The 22978-nt window shown below is 33.2% G+C and overlaps 3 protein-coding genes and 1 pseudogene across 6 annotated transcripts in view; 1 reads left to right on the top strand and 3 right to left on the bottom strand.

Moving 5' to 3' along the window:
• Positions 1 to 2421, bottom strand: part of Hel89b (histone acetyltransferase 1) — a 31406-nt gene extending 28985 nt beyond the window's left edge. For 2 of the 3 annotated variants that reach the window (XM_083048829.1, XM_083048828.1), the window contains exons 1-3: positions 2253 to 2421; positions 928 to 1175; positions 480 to 826 (exon numbers count right to left, since the gene is read on the bottom strand). In XM_083048829.1, coding sequence (XP_082904955.1) covers positions 480 to 826; positions 928 to 1175; positions 2253 to 2335 — 678 coding nt within the window. In that variant the 5' untranslated portion in view covers positions 2336 to 2421. Of the gene's footprint in view, positions 1 to 479; positions 827 to 927; positions 1176 to 1587; positions 1639 to 2252 lie in introns of all 3 variants that reach the window. The other variant, XM_083048830.1, reaches the window with a different exon arrangement.
• A 5585-nt stretch (positions 2422 to 8006) lies between these two features.
• On the bottom strand, positions 8007 to 9933 carry Atpsynf (ATP synthase, subunit F). The gene is made up of 4 exons (XM_083048436.1): positions 9745 to 9933; positions 9541 to 9639; positions 8235 to 8351; positions 8007 to 8165 (listed from the first exon to the last, which is right to left on the bottom strand). Exons 1-4 carry the CDS (start codon positions 9839 to 9841, stop codon positions 8137 to 8139), a joined length of 342 nt encoding a protein of 113 aa, XP_082904562.1. The 5' UTR covers positions 9842 to 9933; the 3' UTR covers positions 8007 to 8136.
• On the top strand, positions 9898 to 12009 carry LOC145941467 (uncharacterized; annotated as a pseudogene).
• A 1067-nt stretch (positions 12010 to 13076) lies between these two features.
• The window catches only part of Aln (divergent protein kinase domain 1C), a 13290-nt gene continuing 3388 nt past the window's right edge, over positions 13077 to 22978 (bottom strand). Inside the window, exons 2-4 of one of the 2 annotated variants that reach the window (XM_083048955.1) lie at positions 18551 to 18711; positions 15349 to 16036; positions 13077 to 14356 (exon numbers count right to left, since the gene is read on the bottom strand). In XM_083048955.1, the coding sequence (XP_082905081.1) occupies positions 14126 to 14356; positions 15349 to 16036; positions 18551 to 18711 (1080 nt within the window). In that variant the 3' untranslated portion in view covers positions 13077 to 14125. The remainder of the gene's footprint in view (positions 14357 to 15348; positions 16037 to 18550; positions 18712 to 22978) is intronic. The other variant, XM_083048954.1, reaches the window with a different exon arrangement.

The following is a 22978-nucleotide window of genomic DNA, read 5'->3' as shown; positions in this document are numbered from 1 at the left end:
CGATAGTTATGATGATATTTGCGAAAAAAATTTAGTACACTCCGTAGAGTTCGTCAAACAATGCAATTTTTTGAAAAAAAAAACACGTCCCTCCTTTTAAAGGGATGGAGAAAAGGGGAGAGAATAAAATCAAAATCGAACGAAAGTTCCTTAAAGTAGAGACTTTACCCTTTAAAACAAAAAAAAATTTTTTGAAATACGACAATTTTTCGCGGAGATACGCTTATTTGAATTTATGCTAAATTTTGATATTAATTACGTGTTGCGATAATTTTTTTGACGAGTGGATTTACGAATGAAGCAATTTGTCCAAAAAGTCTTCGCGTGTATAACTTAATCAGTAACTCAAAGGAAATGCTGATTATATTGGGTTGTTCGGAAAGTCATTTCGTTTTTTTCATCTTTCATTTTCATGCAAAAAAAACGAAATGACTTTCCGAACAACCCAATATAAATAAGAGCTCAAAAGTGTACAGTACTTTTCGTTTTGCTCTGTTCATTTCTCTTCTGCTCAATCCTCTCGATTGGTTCAAAGTTTCATCGACAGGCACCGTGGTGACTTGCGTTGTCTGCATCACCGGGGCGAGATCCTCAACGGTAAATAAATCAGCAGTGTCGACGCCCATTAGCCGTGGATGAAAGCCCAGTTTTGCTAGTTCTTGCTGATTTGGAAGCAACAATTGCTCTCCTTCCGATATAGTTAAATCATATTCACTACCTTCCGATCCGGTAAGATGTGAACTACGTGCTAGTACTCTGCCCATGTCGAAGGATTTTAAATTCAATCTAACTGTAGGGGTCTTTCGTTTTGTCACTTCCAAATCGTCTGTTAAAATTCAAGACAATTGTGTATCATATAATTAAATCTTTCAAAGATACTTGATTAACAGGAATGTAAAGATCAATTAAAGTGTTAACTAATATTACTTGCGGATGCTTCTTTCTTAATAGATTCCGGATCCCAGGGTGGAACTTGAGCAAGTATAGCTTGCACAGCATGAGCCGCCGATACTCGAGTATCCCATTGCGGTGATTTTAATAAAATGGAGACTCTTGCTAATAAATGATGCAGATCATGAGGATGTAATCTCTGTGCTTCACCCAGCTGTTGCGCAGCTGCTCTTTTAGTTACCGCATTTGTTCCAGTCTCCAATAGTATAAATAATCTATCCAATCTATAAAAATAAATTAGAAGTTGTAGGATGTAATTTGCATAATATATTTTATCGACAGAGTAAGAAGCTTATATATGAGACTTTAAATATTTATACAGATATAGTTACAATGTATTATACATTATACAGATATATTTTGATAAATATATTAATATTAAACTTCTTTTACATTAATCATTAATATTCATCTATTCAAAGCATTCATTGGATAAGTTTAGCTTAAACACTCATGCATTCTTAACACTTGTGTATGTTGCTGGGAAGCAGCCAGCATTTATAAGCGTCGCTTATCTCGTTTACCTGAATCTTTCCTTATAAACAATTAAAAATTAAAGGAAGTGATTATATATAGCATTTATGGCAGAAGCGAACATGAGTGTCCAAAGCGAAATCTACTAAAATTATAATATACCTTGATGTCATGATGATTTAATATTGCTGAATATAGATTGTCCACAAATACCTTAAATCAAAGAAACAAATAATTACAATTTTTATTTTCTTTTTTTAGCATGCATAAAATTTGCATTATAAACATGATACTTGTAATATGCATCGACTTAATCAACGCCAATATTATCTCAGCTCAATATCTAAACTGTTCATTCCTAAAATGCCTACATGATGACTATTCTCTATAGCTGGGCAAAAAATGCCAAGCATGCTTCCATCCGCGATTAATTAACAAAATGTTAATCAATAAAAAAAAAAATGTTATTTCCTGGACCGGAAGTCCAAAGAGAAGTCTCGATTATAAGACACGAAAAAATACTCATGAGATGAAAATGAGATAAAGATCGAGTAACAGGGAGTCAGAATTCGGAGAAACGAAGTTGAGAAGGAGGACAAGGTGGAGAGATGACGAAGCGCGCGTTCACGATCTGGATCTCGCGCTCGAGATCGCGTCTCTTCGTCGTAGCCGAATCTTGTTGGATCTAGGAGGATATCATGGGTGAAAAATATCATTGCGAGCGCAATATGGACACAAGGAGTGCGCGTGCGATCGTTTCGTCAGGAATGACGGACGGTTGGGGGAGGGGAAGGGAGTTCGGGGGATCATCATCCTTGGTATGGTACCTCTTCTCGCTTCCGTAGGAGAATCCGTTCCTGATTTTCGCTTTCAGCCAACCCGCATTGCCGTCTCCCAGCGTGCCGAGCATGCTAAAATCACATCACGTCGCGGGTAACGCGAAACTATGCTTACGCTTGTCAAATTTCTCGGAGAGAAACTCATGTTACAAGCATCAAATTTATACTGACAGCCATATTGCTGGTGAACCTGAGTTTTGTCCCCTGGTTTCGTCCCGATTGGCGGACGCTGCGCATGTCATTTGTCGTACAGCTAATCACCGTCTCCCTCCCCCACCTCCCGACAATGTTCGTTCAATAAGCGCGCGAGGGATACTCGCGTCTGCGCATGCGCGAACATGATTCGCGCTCTGCGTTACGTCCACTTGGACCAATGGTGGAATCTCGACTAATCAAAATTTTCCGTTTCTATCATGGAGGTAAGAAATAACAGGAGGGAGGATATATCCCCCTTGCCAGACAAGCAGACGTAAGGGGGGAACACTAAGCGCCATATTGGTGTGGCTTATCGAAGCGCGACATTTGAAATAGTGATGAAAGCACACACAAAAAAAGGAAAAATTCATAAATAATATTTATAAATATGATATATATATATATATATATTGTATGTACAATAGTAATATATATATTGTGCTATGCCATATAAGGCTTGTTTTCTATTCCTGCACTGGCTGAACTGTGCACACTGGTGCAATAAGTTAGAGTGAGACAAAATATACTTTATTGTCTCATTCTAACTTATTGCATCAGTTCAGGAATAGAAAACAAGCCTATTGTAAGCGAATCTGTATGTATTTAGTAGCATGGGCATTTTGTTTTATAATATTTTATAACTTTTATATCTTTTTAAAACAAAATTAATGTGAGATCCGATTTATTCGCCAAACATGTTTCTCACTTACTTGGTTGAGTTAGGTTAAATAAGATAAAAAAAAATACAAAACGCCATATTACTGTGGCCAACCAATCACATTTGGTGTTGTTACCCCCCCCCCCCTACTTAAAAGGCTTTACATTCCCTCCTGTTATTTCTTACCTCCTGGTTTCTATTCTGGAGCTAGAAATGAAGGGGACTGTGATTGGTCAATTCTCTTATGAAATGAGTCTGCGCTCCTGGGGCTCGATTCTTTTTATTCGCAAAAGAAACGTATGCGCAGAGAGAAACCTGAGAGCGGCCACCGCGATCTAGCGGACGCGTGTACTGATGCGCCCCCTGACAAAGTGGACATGAACTACGTCGTTACGCTCGGTAAAAAACGTAGAAATGGTTCGAATCCGTGATATGGTTCATATCTGAACTACTCGGATAAGAACCGAGTTGAGAACCAAACCGATGAGTCAGACAAGGACCAACAATCCATCGCTCTGGCTTTGTCTCACCAACGATGAGCGTCTCGTGGACTCGTGCGGCGGCAGGCACGAGATTTTGCCTCTCGCGCGTAGCGTTCCACGTAATTCGAGGACAAAATTTTATGACGTTAAACTTTGGGCAATATATAAAAAATTAAATATATTAAATATAAGGTGTAAAAAAATGTATGAATTTTTAAAAAATTAAAATATTTCTAAAAATATTTCTCTGTAAAAATATTTTATTTATATTATGATTATTTTATACATTTTAAATATATAAGAAGATATATGCGTATCTAAAAAACAATAAATATATGCCGAATATTTATGTCTACGTAATAAATAATACATATAACATATACATAAAAAATAATAAAAAACAAAAAAAAGTTATGTCATCCCAAGTTTTGAACCTTGGATCGATCCCCACAGTTACTACTCTCGTGTTCTCCCGCTGCGCCAGCGGTACTAATCAAAACTGTGTCTTTCTTTAGGCCTTATAACAAACATGAAAATTTCTCTAAATATCCAATATAAAAAAAAAAAATATTACTTACAAGGCGCATTGGATGAAAAGCTCGAACACGGATCAACTTAAATTCAATACAGATTCACTATAAAAAAGGAGATCAAAATCGGTAAAGAGTCAACCGCGATCTCTCCTTGAAAGTATTGTTAAAAAGTTATAGAATAGGGGTGCAGGGGCGAAGTCTTTTGGTAAAGTTAACGGAGTTTAGCACGGACTCGAACCAGGGGCAAAGTCTTTTGGTAAAGTTAACGGAGTTTAGCACGGACTCGAACCAGGGGCAAAGTCTTTTGGTAAAGTTAACGGAGTTTAGCACGGACTCGAACCAGGGGCAAAGTGTGTCGGTAAGGGGCAAAGTCTGTCGCACGGAAATGCCGGTCTTGCCTTTTTCAGACCTTTGGCTATCTGTCTATTAATCTGTGGCTTAGGGTTATTACATCGACGTAAAAAGGACGTGTAAACGGTCGCAGTGTAACGATGACAATAATGCCAACCATAAAAATTAAACATTTTAATTCTCCATTGTTTGCAGAGTTGGTTATTCTGTATTCCATACCATAGTACGTACCACGGTCTTGTATACAGGTCTGGGCACTTCGGCGAAAATATGTGAGCGGAAGTGACGCCAATATGGCGTCTACAGTTGGCCGATTACCAGGAGTGTAGACACGTTTTCGGCACCCAAAAGATAACAATTGTTTTCCAATTTATATTTTGTATTATGACATTAATACATTTTAATAAAATTATTATAATAAAATTATAAAATATATGTAATAGTTTACCTCGATAAGCACGTTGCCATTTTCATCCTTGTGTTTGTAGCTTTTTATTATATCTTCTGTGCGGAAGTGTTTTTCACACACAAAATGTTTTGCCAACAATGGCTTTATTAATTGAAGCTTTTCCTCCCACTCTTTTCTTCGTTCATCATCTTTTGGTGCAGAAAACATTGATAATTTCACTTTGCAAGTAGCATAACCTGTATTACAACCAGGTACTATACATTTGTAAGGCATATTTTTTTTCGCGTTATCAATGTTCAACTCACTCAGCGAATACTCGCTAATCATATATGATATATAACTAATCACTTATATATGATATAAAATATGTGATACAAAGAGACCGTGTGCTAAACAGCCACAAATATACGGCACTATGTTGTCTGACAAAACATGCCAACTGCGCTTGCGCGTCGGCCTATTATAGTCGCCATATTGGCGTCACTTCGCTCACACCGGTTTATATGAAAATAGTATAGGAGTGCCCAGACCTGTATACAAGACCGTGGTACGTACAGAACGAAAGTTATTAAGCTATTTCAGCTTGATGGCAATAAGATAAGTCTGAACGTGTAAACGCAACTCATCTTAAGTAGGAGTTATAACATCAGCGTTATTAAGTCGAAGTTAGAAGCCGTGTAAACGTAGTCTTTGAGTTACTACATCGATGTAATAACTTCGTCATAAAAGAGCGTTTACACGGCATCTACCGTCGGTAGTTATAACATCGATGTTAAAACTTCGGCTTAAATCGGGCCGTGTAAACGTAGTCATAGTCGAGTTTTCTCTTCATACTTGACTGCGATTGATCAATTTCTTAAGGCTTAGGGCTTAAATCACATATTGTGGACCCAGCGTTAGAGCATGCATTAATATGCGTGAACGTATAGGCCGGTATTCATAGTCGGTTCTTATATTTAAGAATGTCTTAAGTACAATCTTAAGATGTGATTAACCAATCACAGAGCCGTATTTGCATCTTAAGACATTACTTAAGACGGTCTTGAAATAAGAACGGACTATGAATACCGGCCATAGAAGAAGTAATCTGAAGACGAGGCGGGAACACACAATTTTGAATGAGAACATTCCTACATTTCCCTCTCCTTACCATACGCACGCACGCATACGCACGCACGCACGCACGCATACACACACACACACACACACACACACAGCAGAGAGGGTTTGGAGTCATTAAATGGAAAAAATGTATGGGTAACTTTCATATGTAATAACTCCGCGAAAAAAAATCGTACAAACTTTGCTTTTTTTTTAAATTTGTAGTAAAAAGTCCACATTTTACGATAGTTATGATTAGATTTGCGAAAAAAATTTATTTCACTCCGTGGAGTGCGTCGAAGTACGCAATTTTTTTTAGACAAAACACGTCCTTACTTTTGAACCAGTGGCGTACGGGGGAGGAGGATAAATTAAAAATCTGACGAATGGTTTTTAAAGTAGAGACTTCAAGCTTGACAGTGAAAAAAAAATTTTTCAAATTCGATCATTTTTAGCGGAGTTATGCTTATTTGAAATTATGCGTAATTTTGACTTAAAATACATATGCGTTAATTTTGTTGACGAGTGTATTTCTTATCTATAATTTATAGATATAAGATGTGTGGACACACATGCATAAATAATGATTTTACATTTTACTTCTCGAAATGAAAGTGGATGTATTTAGCACGGACATGAACCAAATAATCGATGGTATCGAAAAGTGGATGTGGATACGTAGTTCCAATTCCTAAAAGTGGATGCACGGCGCTGCTGTACGGCCTAATAAAAGCGTCCTACGAAAATCGCCGACATGGGGTACTTTCCGATCATGCATGATGCGCATGAAGTGACAGAAAATCTATAGTTTATGTCACGCATATTATACATTTTCATTCACAGAAAATATGCGTGACATAAACTATAGATTTTCTGTCACTTCATGCGCATCATGCGTGAATCGGAAAGTACCCATGGCCTCTCTTCAGGCTTCTCTCTGTCGGTGCTAAAAGCCATGCGATAGCCAATCAACTTGCAACTTTTCTGTAACGCTGGGTCCACAATAGGTGATTTAAGCCCTAAGCCTTAAGAAATTGATCAATCGCAGTCAAGTATGAGGAGAAAACTCGATTGTGATTGGTCAATTTCTTAAGGCTTAGAGCTTAAATCACCTATTGTGGACCCACTGTAAGAGCCGAATTTGCGTATACGTTTCTCTTGCGAATGAATTCAAGAATCGAGTCCCTGGTCCCTGCTCTAACTTTAGGCCCTGCGCACAATAGAGAAAATATTAGGAATAAATTAAATAAAAATAAATTAAATAATTAAATAACAAAATCGAAAAGATCGATATAAAAATATAAATTCGGATATAAAAGACTTGTAAGAGCTAATAAGCTAGTAAGAGTCATTTAATACTCGAATTTGTATTTATGTATATCAGAGATTTTTCGATTTTATTATTTTAAAATAATTCCTTATATCTAAATTTTATTAATACGCTGATAAAGATTCAAAAAAGGAATCGAAATGTTTGCCTTTATATTAATATTATGTTGATTTATAATAAATTTATTTGTACTTTTCATATACTGTGCTGCTCATATTGCCTTTTTTGCTCTTATATGTGTATAGTATAAATTATAATAAATGTATAAACAATATAATATATAAATATAAATTGTATAGTAAAAATCTAAAACATTAAGATTTTAAATTTTGATATAAAAATATTACTTGGTTATTTGATTATATAATATAAATATTTTTTGTATATATAAAATACAATCATTTTTAGAGAGTAAACATATTTTTCACTTCTCTTTCATAGTAAAATTTAAAAGAAATTAGATATTTTAATTTATCTAAAAATCAACCACAATATATTGTACATTTTCACTAATTAAAAATTTCTCTTTTTATGTGTGAAATTTACAAATTTTAATATAACTTGTAAAAAATTAAAATATAAAAGAGACTAGGTATTATAAATCAAACTATTTTTAATCTTAGATTTTGTTATTTCATGCATTGAATACATATGGAAATTAATAATTAATATAATAAATCACATATTTTTTATGCATACTAAGAATGTTTATTTAAATACATTCTAAATAGTTGAATATTATTTTTCCGAACGATTGATACAATAAATTCCTTCTATTCTGATCAAATCGATTGCGAGATGTCTATAATACAATTAGTGATATTTGTAATTTTTGTGATGACCTGAAATAAAATAATGTAGAGCATTATACCTGTATCGAAATTAATTATCTATTATATTCTTCTACTTACGTAATTTTTTGTAATTCATTGCATAGAATGCAATCATACAACCGACTACCACTTGGAAGAATGGAGCTACACCATTTTTTCTGGGTTGTACATACTTATGTTGCCAACGCCAGAAGGCTGCAAGATAGAGACAACATTATAATAATGTCAAGTAGGAAACGGAGTAAGAATCGCAGGCGTAGAAATTAGGCTCAACAAATTGTTTTAAAATCTTGTTTATCTGATTTGAAAGTTTTAGTTCTTCTTTTGGACCATCTTCAGCAAATCAATTAAAAAAATTTATGTATCTTGATCTACATTCTCGTTTTTGGTAAATCTTCAAAAACGAGATGAAGAACAAGACATGCATACGCCATGATCTACATAACTGTACTCTTTTGAAACAAGTAACAGTGTTTTTAAAACAAGCTTGTTGCATCTAGCTCTTACTATCCCATTTCTTATCTGAATTTATACAATGTAAAAGATGTTCTGCGAGAAAATCTACAAACTTCTATAATGTAATCTAAAATTTATTTTAAGCAAAAAAGTTCATATACACTATAGGTCAATTTGACTCAGTTATTGTAGATATTAATAATTTTATTAATATTATAATAGACAAAAAATACCAGACATCATTTTTATGCAAATATTATTCTCTTTAGGCCGGTATTCATAGTCCGATCTTATATTTAAGATTGCCTTAAGTCCGAACTTGAGATGCCACGCAGCCATTTGATTGGTTGAATGGGATCTTAAGTCAACCTCTGACCAGACTTAAGATAATCTTAAATATAAGATCGGACTATGAATACCGGCCTTAATCTTAATCATATTAATTGTTCAAAATATCCATCTTTTGTTTGCAAATATGCTGCTGCTCATTGATAGACTGTAAGACCACCAATTACTTTGGCTAAATTCAATGCAAATACTATCTGTAGCTTCTATTATTTTGATAACTAACTGTTGACAAGTCTCTGATTTACTGTCATTGTACACATGAGATTTCAAACTATCATGCACACAAAAAAGTCCAGAGGTGATAAATCAGGAGATCGAGCAGGAATTTATGTTATTGTCAAGAAGTAAATTATTTAAGCTAAATTAATGTATCTATAGCGTACATTAATTTTTTTTGCATAGAATGAATTCTAAAATACATTCAAGAAGTTGTCAATTTCCTCACAGAACACCCTGTAGTATATCAAAGCCTTTTCATTTCATTATAATTGTAACAGAGATTCCTTTGGAACATTGAGGGTGTGTAGTTATGCAATTTTTGCCCGATAAAACTCTTCTCTTGCTGGTGTACAGTAAGTACCTCTCGACCACGCTCCCACGAACGCCTGAGGAGTCTTCTGACGTCTCGTGAGCCAACCGGGGATCTCGTTGAGCTTCAGATCCAAGAACGGAGTGTCAGCTGTATTAAATAGAGGATCATTACATAAGATTATTTATCGTAGCCGAGGAAAGGTCCTATACTAGTATGTCTCGTATGTCAAAAGCGCGACGAACGAGAACTCACGTTTTCCATAATAGCGCGCAGGATCGTATGGTCCATGTTTCGCAGCATCGTACTCCACGGGATAACCACCGATTTTGAGTTGAAATTTCGTCGCCATAGCGAATGAATATTCGATTCTTTTGTAGACGAAATTTTACGCGAACATCGAGCAGAATGCTCGGTTGCTCGATCACCCTAGAAGTAACTGCTAGTGACTCTAGTGAATCTATGCGACCTCTCTCGTGAATCGTAAGAACTACTTAGCCATAATTCTTCCCAGTAAATAACATGCTCACAATTTTGGTTTCGTTCCATGTTACTTTCGGGAAACATCTGCAATAAAATTAAATTAATTATTTAATTATTGTTAACCATTAACAATTTAATAATAATTTAAATAAATTATTCATACAGAATGTCTGGTAATTAACTAATCAACCGAAAGGTGGTGGTAGATATATTTTGGATCAAACTGAAAAAAAAGTTCTGTATACCATTTTGCTATATAAATTCGCAATAATTATTGCGTTATTAATTAAATAAATATCTAAGCAAATGTGGTAAATGGTAGGTCGGCAGGCCTATTCTGTAATTTTTTAACGCTTGCGTTATAATTATAACGCTTGATTTACTATAGGTTATTTGGACCAATAAAATTATAAATTTTCTAGTAAATCATGCGTTATTATTATAACGTATTATGTGTTAAAAAATTACAGAACAGGCTTGGGGGATCAGTAGGTAAGCATGTAAAATGATTTATTTGTTTACGTCTCTTATTAGTAACATTGCTCGCCACAGGCCGGTATTCATAGTCCGATCTTATATTTAAGATCATCTTAAGTCTGATGGTCAGAGGTTGACTTAAGATCCCATTCAACCAATCAAATGGCTGCGTAGCATCTCAAGCTCGGACTTAAGACGATCTTAAATACAAGATCGAGACTATATATATATATAGTTAATATATTTTATAAGAGACTATAGTTTTGTTAATATAGTTTTGTTAATATAGTTTTGTTAATATTTTTTATTTTTCACTAAATCGCTAACTCTATCAAAAAAGCTGAGACCAGCCGGTTTCCATGACACGTACCTTACAAGAAATTGGCAGTGGTGCTGTGTAAGTTACATATATATGTGATATCAGCAAAATGACAGTCTGTGCGTTTGTGTTAGTGCATATGTGATATTCGGCGATACCCATGCGTGAACGATACCTTGACATTTGTAATTTTGAAAATTATAAAATTATAAAATTCTGAAAAGATGCCGAGTAGTTGTGTTGTATTCCGAAATGCAAAAATAATACAAAAAATGGATTTCATTTATTTAGGTAAGTATATAGAATACATTTATTTGTAATAAATATTAATTTATTTGTGCTATGTGCACACAATTTAGTTTAAATGAAAAATTTTTATTAAAACTGATACATTATCACGCGTTTGATTCTTATTTAATTCAATCTTATTTAATTCAAATTTATTTAAATTTATTTTTTATTTATTTAAATTTGTTTAAATTTATTTGAAGGGTATATTTTAATTATAAATTGTCAATATCTCAGATTTCCTTTGAATCGCCCCGATATTTTAAAAATGTGGATCAATGCCATCGGAAGTAATTTTAAACCAAGGAAAAGCCATTTAATCTGTAGTGCTCACTTCGCAGCTACAGATTTTATGGAAAGGCCTAACGCAAGCGGCGTGCGTTTAAAAAATTTGGCTGTACCGTCGATATTTTTTGAATAATAATGCTCCTGTAATTAATCCTGATTTTGTAATTAATCCTAATCTTGTAATTAATCCTGATTCTACAAATATCACAACTTCTACGATTGAATCCATTCCTACTCCTGCATCTGCTATGCCTGCAATTGCGTGGAAAAGTATATTGAAATTAAACAATACAAATACAGAACCTGCCAGTACAAGTGCTATTGAGGGTCGATTGTTCCAACTTCTTGATAAGTTTTACCCGACAGGTAGCATATTTTCGTCTCTTTTCAGATAAGTACTAAAAAAGAGACGAAGATATGCTACCTGTCGGGTAAAACTTACCAAGAAGTTGGAACAACCAGCCCTGAGACTATTAAAATGACCATGCGAAAGCCTCGAAAAATCATGGACAGTTCGCTTTTAAGTTTAAAGAAGCAGATGACACCACGAGAAAAGCGAATGTGGAGAACGATTAAATCATTGAAGCAAAAGTTGGCAAGAAAAGAAAAAAAAATACATTTGTTGGAAAACTTTATTAAAAAATCTACGATATGACAAATTATAAATAAGTAATATAAATAAAAATAAATAAATAAATATAAATAATAATAAAAAAGGACTAGTAAATAAGGACAAAAATAAGGACAGGTATAAATAAGGACTAGTAAAAGCTAATAAGCTAGTAAGAGCTCCTTTTATACCCGAATTTATATTTTTATATCAGAGTTTTTTTATTTTATTATTTTAAAATAATTCCTATTCCTAATATTTATTCCTAATATTTTCTCTATTGTGCGCAGGGCCTTAGTTTGCGAAAAACCTTTTATTATTTTAATCGCTTATATAACTCGAAAATTATTGGTGCCCTGACAAATTGTATATTTTTTCTCAAAAATAACTATATGCATTTTCTTTACACCAATTGATTTATTATCCAGCCTATGCATAAAAATATTAAGGTAAGATTAGCAAAAACTAAATATTTTACGAGATATTTTGTATTTTACATCAATATTAGATTAAGAGAGAGAGAGAGGCATATAAAATAGGTCGTTCAATTTTTGGCTATTTTATCCTTATAATTTTTTCTGCAAATATTACAAGGAAAATTATTTATATGATTTTAGAGAAAAAGAAGTAAATTTTACCTAGAACATTTGTTTGAAAAATGCTTCTATTAAAAATTATAAGCATTTATTAATAAAATAGAGTGTGCATTTTTAAAATTAATGATAAAACTATGACAAAAAGATGAAAAAAAATTGTACATGGTAATGCAAAATGAAAAAAATCGTGGAGTGAGATTAATTTTAAGTTCTTAACTTTTAATTTTAATTTTTTTATAATTAAATATAATTTTTTAAATTTCCTAAGAAATATTTAGAAAATTTATTTTTACTGAAAATAAGTTTACTTTAATTTTTTTTATATTTCTTAGAAATTATAATTTAATTTTATGTTTTCTAAGAATAGTTTTAATTTAATTTTTAAAATTGTAAGTCTCGCGTTGAAACGAATTTAATCATATGTATTAATTAAAGTTTCTTAATTTTTCCATGAGTTACACGCACAAACGTGCGTGTATCGTAAATTGGAAACAAAATGATTCAATTCCATTATTTATGTGCAAATATTTGAAATATTTGAAATATGTCACGTATGTAGCGCGTATGTCAAATGCATGCATGCAATGTTGGCAAAATTGAAATTTTTTAAAATGTTAAAACTTAATACGAATTAGCGGCAAAGAGCAATGGCAGAGGATGAATTAAATAAAATTAGGAGGACAGCAAATCGTAAGTTTTTTACGGCCCTTTTGTTCTTTATTTCGAGTTCATAATGGCACTTTGACTGATCTTCCTTGTTCATAAACTTAAAGTTAAAAGAAAAAATGTAATATATAAAATAGTACAACACAGGCACTCTGTTTCTTTTTTTTAAGTGTATTGTGCGATTCCGCTAGTGCTTATAATACGTGTATAACGAACAGTAATATAATGCGTATAATTAATAATTCGTTCGTTCATACGTGTCCATAATACATAAGAATATATACTCTAGAAATGAGTTGTTCTTTGTCTTCTAATTAAGCGCATTCGTTTTCATAATTGATCGATTGCTTTCTTTCGGATTTTTAGCATCCATAATTGTCGATAAATCCATCGCCGCGATCTTACAACATATTACGTTCTATACAACTAAGATAAATATCTGTAATCTCTCTTAATTATAAGTAACTTCATATTATCTTCATTTTGGTATTACTAGCCTCTCTATTAGACTTTTTTTTGTTACTTTTGCAGTGTGAAACGAAAGTTTCCCGATTGTTAATATTGCCTAGTGTAAAAGTATAGGATTCCCAAGTAGTAAGCATACGTCATTTTGACGTCAATAAGTGACATCATTTTGACGTCGAATAACGTCATTTTGACTTCAAATGAAGTATGTTTGCTACTTATTAGATTGTGTACGTACGTAACATTCCTTTTTGCTCTAAACTAAACGAATACAGGCGTAATACAGGATTTCGATGATAGGGTATACGAAAAAAATTATAATCTATCATATCTCGATAAATAAATTTTTTGTATCTCATCCAATCATAAATTCGCAGCGTTATTATCATTGTGCGCTGAAAGTGCAATTTCTCTCTCAACGTCGTCATTCTCATGTTTCCCATCTCACACAAACGCCGAGTACTCTTGTTCCATCTCGCTCAGCATGTTGTAAAGTCGTTTTTTCAAGCTGTCGATCGCTGCTGCGCGCGGTAATTGCGTTATGTCCCCATCCGGATTGGCGCATTGTCTCAATAACACCGCTAGAGTGCTGGTAGTATGTTCCGACATTAGCAATCCAGGAATGATTATAGTTCCCGAAAGCGTCCAGCCGAGAAAGATCTTCTCGCAAATAATCTACAAGCACACATATATTTCATATTTCAAATAAAAATTGTTTGATTTGAAGGGGGACAGGCGCTACTGACTTTTATCTCAAATGTAAAGCAGGACGCTTTTCAAGGTTTGGATTGTGAAATGTAAGACAGGACGCGTTTGAAAGTCATTTGTTTTCTTTAAAATAGAACCATTATATTTTTTTTATATAAATCAATTTCTCGCAATTTTTGGCATAAAAAGTTATAAGGGTAAGATAGTAAAAAAATGAATATTTTATGAGATATTTTATACTTTATAGTTTAATATACATATAATTTTATATAAACTGAAATATCTCATAAAATATTCATTTATCGTCGATCTTACCTCAATACTTTTATACAAAATAACGGGAGGATTCAATTAATGTAAAAAAAACACATATAGTTCCCAGCGAGAAATCGACGTCGATTCGACCACCATTTCTCACTGGATTATTTGTAAAGAAAAGTATGTAATTTGCAATTAGCAGCTACTTTAAGGTGTAAGATTGAAGAAAAATAAATATTTTATAGTTTATGTAAGATTGTCAAATTAAAGTATAAAATACCCAGTGAGAAATAATCAGTTAAAAAGACGTCGAATGACTTTTCAATCAAAGAGATCAGTTGATGTAGACGTCTAAAATTTGGTCGATTATAGACGGTTCTGATCTTCAAATAACCTTTTTAAGATTTATAAAAACGTCTATTAGCCGTTTATAAGCCGTTCAAAAAACGTTTAAAAGACGTTTATTATAGTAGCTTATTAGACTTATTTTAGACGTTTATTTCGGTAAGATAGAATATAAAAGTTTAAAGTATACTTGGCAACGGAAAAATACCTTAACAAATAAATTTACGTGCATATCGATATATATATGTATATACATATATGATGAAAAAAATTTAGATGTTTTTCATATAAATCATAAATATCATATTTATATTTTATATTTTATATAACACAAAAATAAATATAATATCGATTACCTGTAAATTATTATTGAGAACTGGTGACTCGCAGCGTTTGTTCTTCGAGCACACCGACCGACAGTCGAAGTAATCACAGTCCTCGTGCTTCTCGCAGCTCTTACCGTCAGTGATTACACGATCGATGATGGTTTTCGGAAAGACCGCGTCTAGATCCAAAAACTTTAGTTTTTGTCCTCCTAGAGGCAAACCAAAGTGATTGATCTTCACGTCGCAGAGATAAAGCGGTTCGGGGAAGTCCGTTTCAAGTTCCTCAAGCAGATTAAGGATCATCACGGCGAGCTTCAGTCTTTTGGCCCATTCAGGTTTCGAGTCAGATAGGGCCAGCACCGTCGTGGGTGTCTCGATCGGTCTGACGTACTCGACCGCGTAAAAGGTGCCGCACGTGCCGATCAGTTGCGGAAACACGTCCCTGTCCTCGTACAAAATCATCATCAGATATTCGTTTTCCTGCAGCAACGGCCAGAGATTCTCCATCTCCAGCCGACGTTTCTTCACCTCGGTCTCCATTCGATGTGTTCGCAATCGGGCGAGTCTCTCCAACTGATGTCGCGCGAGGCTGACGTTCAGTTTATTGATAATTAAGTCCTTGATCATGATGATGAAGTCCTCCTCGGATGGGAAATGATGCGAACCAGTCGCGTCCATCCAATAGAGCGACTCAAATTGCTCCGAGGATGTTTTAGTCCTGAATTGAAATAATATTCGTATTTAAATTAAAGTTTTTTTATGCTATACATATATAGGATGGGTCATTTTCATGTCTCTAAATATCTTTTTTCCTGTGCCTTTTATAAAAAAATATTTCGCACATAAATTGTTTGGCTTTAAGGGGAACACAATCAAAGGGAGATATGATCAAAGTGGTAGGGTTGTGTCACAGTATTATACAGTAGCGCAACTCTGTGTCCGCACATTTGATGTATATGATGCTCAAAATGGAGTGCGCATGCGCCAAGTCAGCGAGTACATGCAGTACCGCCATCTAAACTTTTTTCTCACTCTTCCTCCGACGCTTTATTTTTTCTCTTTTTTGTATATGTACATATTTTTAATTATATTTAATAATTTAATAATGAAATTTTTGAAAACATTCTAATGCAATTTATTAAATAAAATAAATATATATTTTTCAATAAAATATACCATATTTTATAATAAATATTGGAATATTTAATTATTATGAATATATAATAAATGAATAAATATTAAATTGAATATTATATAAATAAATATAATGAATGAATGTAATAAATATATTTTATTATTATGAATATTTTATTTTACAATAAAAATATAAAAATACGTACATTAAATTACAAGTAAATTACAACTAATAAAAAATTTCCAATTTATTAATTAATCTATTAACATTGTAAATCCAAATTAATACAAACATTTTGATTATTAAGATTAATTTTGAGTATAAGGATACATTAAATAAATTAAAATAAATTTAAGTACAATTTAAAATATTGTAAATATAAATTATTTATTTTTTAATATTTAAAAACGCCCTAGCAATATATCTGAAACACAAAGCTAAGATCAAAGTGCTTCCTACGAGAAAATAAAAAAAATCTATATAAATATATATAGTGCTTCCTACGAGAAAATAAAAAAAATCTATATAAATATATATAGGTTAACCATTTCCTCTAAGGATAATATGCTTCAATCAGCTTTCCACTTTTTTTTCCACTAATTTCACTCGCACTTCACTTTCACTACACAAGCTGTGACACAAGACTACTTTGTAATCACTTTCTTACTATTTGAAATTACTCTGCACTCAAACTTGTCAATAAAAACATATGTTTTCACGACCATTTAAATGCTAAGAGAATGAGCGAGAGAGAGCGTGAACAAAGAAAGAGAAAGTGAGATAAAAGTTCAGATGGCGGTACTGTATTTACTCGCTGACTTCGCGCATGCGCACTCCATTTTGGGCATCATAAATTTCAGTAAGTTGCGCTACTGTATATACTGTGGTTGTGTGGAAATAATTTAAAAGCTGCTGAAAGAGAATATGCTCGTGTGTGTGTGTCGTGTGTGTATATATAGAATATGCTTCTAGGGAGACCTCACATCTGTTTTATAAATACTTTCCGACACATTTGGGACATTAATATTCCAAAATTAAAAAACTGTGTAACTTATGGAAAATCAAGAAAATCCCTAACTAATACATATGATTGGATTTGACTCGATGAAACCTACATCTTTGTTAAAAAAAATCGGTTTCCATTTAAAAAAAAGTAATGATTAGTGAATTTCTTGAAAGTAGCGCTGTACAAATTGATATCGCTATCTTGTGTCTCCCTTAAAGTCAAACAACTTTTGTGCGAAATATTTTTTTGTATAAAAAGCGGAAAAGAAGATATTTAGGATAGAACTAATTGAATTGAAATGGGTAGAACTAATTGAATTAAAATGTTTTCCTTTCCAAAAAATATACTATATGTATATACATACATACATGGTGTGTCCCAAAAGTAATGAGAATGATATTTTGACGCTTCTCAAGAGGGCTGCGTGAGGAAAGTGGGGATCTAAGTAGTTGAGAGGGGATCTCATTGCAGGTATACAATCGAACCCTTCTCAGTTGAGCCCGAGCCTTTTAGACGGTCGGTACGATACAGAAGTATAGAAGTACATCCTTGTTTTTCTCTCGTCACAGACGTAAATTTGGTGGAGCGTTACGCAATTAAATTTTGCGTGAAATTTGGAAAAACAGCTTCAGAAAGAGATGTTGAAGACAGCGTATAAAGAAGCTGTTTTGGCCTCAGCCCAAATTTTCAGTTTTCAACGGCTTTCCTTCCATCCTTGTGCTACCTGAAAACTTAGGCTGACAAACAGTTTCCCCATACGCTGTCTTCAACATCTCTAACGTTTTTGAAGCTATTTTTCCAAGTTTGATATCAAATTTAATTGTGTAACGCTGTTCGACGTTCATTTCCGTGACGAGAGTGAAAAACAGAGGTACACTTCTGTAACGCCGACCGTTTAAAAAGCTCGGGCTCAACTGAGAAGGGTTCGACCGTATACCTGAGATCCCCCCTCAATTATTTTGATCCCCATTTTTCTCACGCAGCTCTCCTGAGGAGCGTAAAAAAATCATTCTCATTACTTTTGGGACACACCACGCATATATGTATACATATAAACAGTGAAGGAGTATATAAAAGAAATAAAAAATCACCTCGAAGCCTTGAACACAAGCCGAGTCGCTTCCCAATGCGCGGAGAAAACCGCCTCCTTACCCGCATGGAGAGTTTCGCATGCTAGCGAGTGTATCCCCTTTTCGGCGCACAACGGTTCGCAAAGAATTCCCATCGCGGTACCGTGTCGATGCTGGCTGCACTAAAATTACGAAAATTACAATCACTTACTAAAATACGAATACTATTTCAAGTTATACAGGGTGTCACTTAAAGACCGCCCACTAAGTACATAGCGTTATTCCTTACCAAAAAATAAGTCGAAAAGTCCTGAACAATTTTTTTTCTAGAACACTTAATAATGGAGTAATAATTCAGTAAAGTAACAGCCAAACAGCGCCGAACTTTATCCTGGCGCACGTCAGTGAGTCGCACAGTGTGCGTGAGTACATATTACCAGAATTTATTGAATTATTACTCCATTATTAAGTGAATTATTGCTCCAATACTGAATTATTACTGAATAATTACTCCATTATTAAGTGTTAAAAAAAAAAAAAAAAAAAATTGTTCTTTAAGTGACACCCAATATAATATAAGAATCAAATACGAAATATTCTGCGAGAAAAAGAAATAAGAAGAGGAAATGCAACTTCTTATATTTTTAGTCTTATACAGGTGTCTCATAATGTGTTGCTGAAAGTAATTAAAATTGTTTTAGAAAAATGGAGCACTGTACGTGAGTATAAACAAATAAATTTTCTAATCTTTTCAGAGTATTTTCGCTTGAACTCTTAGCGTTCTATATTTGGTACAAAATGCTCTATATGCATTAGCGTACACTTTTTCTCTAGAAATAAAACACTCAATAAGATAGATCTTTCCTTCCGTCGTCAGATTACTCATTTTGACGTGTGCGGATTTGTTTCCACCATAGCCAGAATAAAACTACAGACTCTCAGGTAGATGACCATTAACCATAAGACCCTTTGTGAAGTCATAGAAGGGAGACTAATCGTTTAGTTTCAGCAACTTCTTACGGGACACCTTATATAATAATTAGTATATAAATTATTTCTCTAAAATTATAAAATATTTCAACCATGTGATTTCTCTTTCACACAAACTTTTTTATATTTATTACTATATTTTATGCAGAATATATTGTGTATTGTTGTTGATCTTAAATTCTACTTTAAATAAAATTACTGATTATAATGTTTTTAAAAAATATTGAAAAATTCAGAAGAAAAATATATATTTTTTTCTTGAAAACTATTGAGTTTACAAAAAACATAAAAGGAATAAAAAAGTTTCTAAAGAAATCAAGCTTTCTAACGCATATGTTTAGATAATCACATTTCCGTTCGCTAAAAAGTTCTAACAAAAAATTGAATAGAGACTGTTAGTTTCATTCCCTTATAACGATATGGAAAGATTAAAAAAAATATTAATAAATATCCTTTATACTAGTGGAAAATAGCCACCAAATTTCATTTTTTTAACTTGTCCAAAATTTGAGAAAAAAATTAAAAATCTAATTTTTACTTTTCTCTTTGAAAGAGTGTAACTCCTCAGGGAGGGATATAGGGAGAAGTATATGTTTATATGAAAAACCCCTCTTAAAAAATTTTTTACAGAGAATCATTTCTTAAAGTTTTTTCCACTTATTTAGAAACACTTTGTATATGTATATATATTTTTTTAAACTGTAATAATATATAATATTAAACATTTACACAATGATGATACGCAACGAAAATACGTAACAAATCTGCATCAGCCTGAATATTTTGCTACAAAAACAACCGAATGTAAATAGCATGAATAAATATTTTAGCGCTCGTTTTGGTTTCTCTCTTTGCCACATATTGTCCGACGAATCGAGAGCAATAGAGGAGTATTACTCTCTCGCGTGCCTATACTCTTGCGTACCACCTATTATTCGCGCTCATCGTACACATGTGGTAACCATGTTGTCATGACGTTGTATGTACGTACACGGACTCGTTGTTCTCGTACGATATTTTTAGTCAGCCCAATCGGCTTCAATGAAGGGAAGGAACAGGGAACGGCCGTTATTTTGCGGTCCCCATATATACGCGCGTGTCTGCATTTTTTGTCGTGATGACTTATACTTATCGAATAGTTGAGAAATAAATTATCTCTCTTCGCGCGCCTGTAATGCCGGCGTCACACGATGTAGGTTTTTCTGTATAATTAGCTGTACGCTAGTTTGTACGCTGCTGTGCTTGCACTTGTGCATGCCAGACACTTCGATGCATTGAGTGCGAAAGTCTAGCTTGTATGATTTCTATGTTTGCTACGGTGCATTATTTCGTGCTCGTTTCCTTGCATGCACCAATCAGCGTTTCGGAAATGTTTCATTCAATGCAATCTTCACTGTTGATATGATATGTCAAAATCGTTTGACAGAATATTAATATTTTAATAAAAAAATGTGGAATAAAGAACAAATAGTTTCTACGATTTCTTGTATTTATTTCGCGATGAAGTAATAGCACGAATGCAGCCAATCTCCGTCGTCGCAAAATTTCATTTACTATATACAGGAGCTGTTGTTCCTCCATATCAATCTCTTTTAAAATATTTTATTTAATTATCAAAACCTATCAACCAGCTATGATTGACGTTTGACGTTTTCTTTCGTCTGTCGTCTTCATACAACACTCCATACAGCAAACCAACTTCGTGTGACGTGTTTATACAACGCTCTATGCAGCAAACCAAGCAACGTACAGGATACAAGCTAGCATACAAGCTAATCATACAAAAAAACGTACATCGTGTGACGCCGGCTTAAGTCTCAGTTTTTTTTTTGGACAATAAACATTCACTTCAAGATAGGGGTGAAAAGTGGCCCCGCATGTTCAGTATCTGGTTGACATGCGGTGGGTCCCGGGTTCGAATCCAGTTCGAACCAAACATCTCATATGCCTGCTTGGAACTGATGGAAGAAAGGAAATACGGAGTCGGTGAGAGAGGGGGAAAGCAGGATGAGACAGTGAGAGGAAAAGGAGGAAGGAGGAAGGAAGAAAGTTGTTGGAAGAAAGGGAGAGGAACCGGAATAGAGGAGCTTAAGATGATGGTGGAGATGGTGGAAGAGGTGGAAAAGATACAAGGAGTCATGGAGGAGAGGAGAAAGAGGCGGATGATGGTTAAAGAATTTGTATATGTTATTGTAATAGTATATTTGTATATGTATGATATGGTAGAAAGGAGAAGGAGATTGTAAGAGGTTTGGGAACGCTCCTCAGAAAAAAGCGTCTTCAATCCCCAAGGGGACGAATAAAGATATAATAAATTCACTTCAAGGTTCGTATTATCGCAAAATTTCTTGCAGAAGTACGCAAAAGTATGAATGGAGATGCGAAAAAACGGATTCGATTTTATGAAATTGCACTGGCAGGAATTACAACGAAATTAATTCACATTTTATAGACAAAAAAATTAGTTATTTTTACCGTTCTTCGCAAAGTAAAATTAAATTAAAATTTTATTATCAAATTGATATAATTTTATTTGTTATTTATGATTTATTAATTTGGAAAATATAATTATCTTCTTTAATTTAGGAAATAAAAGAGATCATTTATATCATATATCTCTTTTGTATTTCTTCCTCATTTATTTTTAAATGCAATAAAAATATTTTTAGATAATTTAATAAATTAAGATTATATAAATTGAATATAAATTAAGTTATAGAAATCTTTAGAGTATATTAGAGAGAATTTGATATCATTAAGTTATTTTTAATTGAACGAACATATGTACGGTAAAGAGCTTGGAAGAACATCAGATGTTATATGTTCATATCCTACGATCTCGCGTGTTTCAGTCAAGTATTGCGTAAGCGATTTTCTTAATTCTACACTGTGACAGTGCTGTTAAAACGTAATAACCAATGACATATGTAAGGCTTGAGTCATATAAGACTTCACCGACATTGTTTAATTAGGTCTTATTGCAGTCTAAAATTTCTTTCTACTATTGCTTGCAAAAAGGTTTTATTAATTTAAGAGACTTTATTCCACGAATTATAGAGAAATCTGTAGATGATTATATAATAATGTTTTAAAAGAACATTTCGGCGCGCGCTTATTAAAATTTTCGATATTTTTTAGGAAAAATTTACTTAGTATTTTTTTATGGCAAAAATTAATAATTTTGCTTTTCTCTGTTATAATTCAAATCGTTTACACGTTATATGCTTTAGTGTGTAAATTGAAATATTGAAATAGATTATAATGAATTATTTTATGTTTATACATATGTAATTAAAGCTGTATGTTCATATATTAGATTATAATTTAAACGTCTTTCTTGGGTACAGTTGATTTAATTCGGTGAAATTGACATACATAAGTATTTTAAACCATTTCAGAGATGTCTTATTCAGAGCGCGGATCGATCCTGACGAGTACTCTGCGTTGATACCACTGCTT

Source organism: Prenolepis imparis, unplaced genomic scaffold (assembly GCF_030444845.1).
Source record: "Prenolepis imparis isolate NDT839.2.m4 unplaced genomic scaffold, iyPreImpa1.0 SCAF_10, whole genome shotgun sequence".
NCBI classification, from domain to species: domain Eukaryota; kingdom Metazoa; phylum Arthropoda; class Insecta; order Hymenoptera; family Formicidae; genus Prenolepis; species Prenolepis imparis.
The sequence above is the reverse complement of the archived record's forward strand: the minus strand, read 5'-3'. Positions and strand labels throughout refer to the sequence as shown.

Coding starts and splice junctions, on each gene's coding strand:
- Atpsynf (XM_083048436.1), bottom strand. CDS start 9,841: ATGGCGACGAAATTTCAACTCAAAATCGGTGGTTATCCCGTGGAGTAC. Junction 8,352..9,540: donor CGTGGGAGCGTGGTCGAGAG/GTACTTACTGTA, acceptor TCTATCTTGCAG/CCTTCTGGCGTTGGCAACAT. Junction 8,166..8,234: donor AATGAATTACAAAAAATTAC/GTAAGTAGAAGA, acceptor ATTTTATTTCAG/GTCATCACAAAAATTACAAA.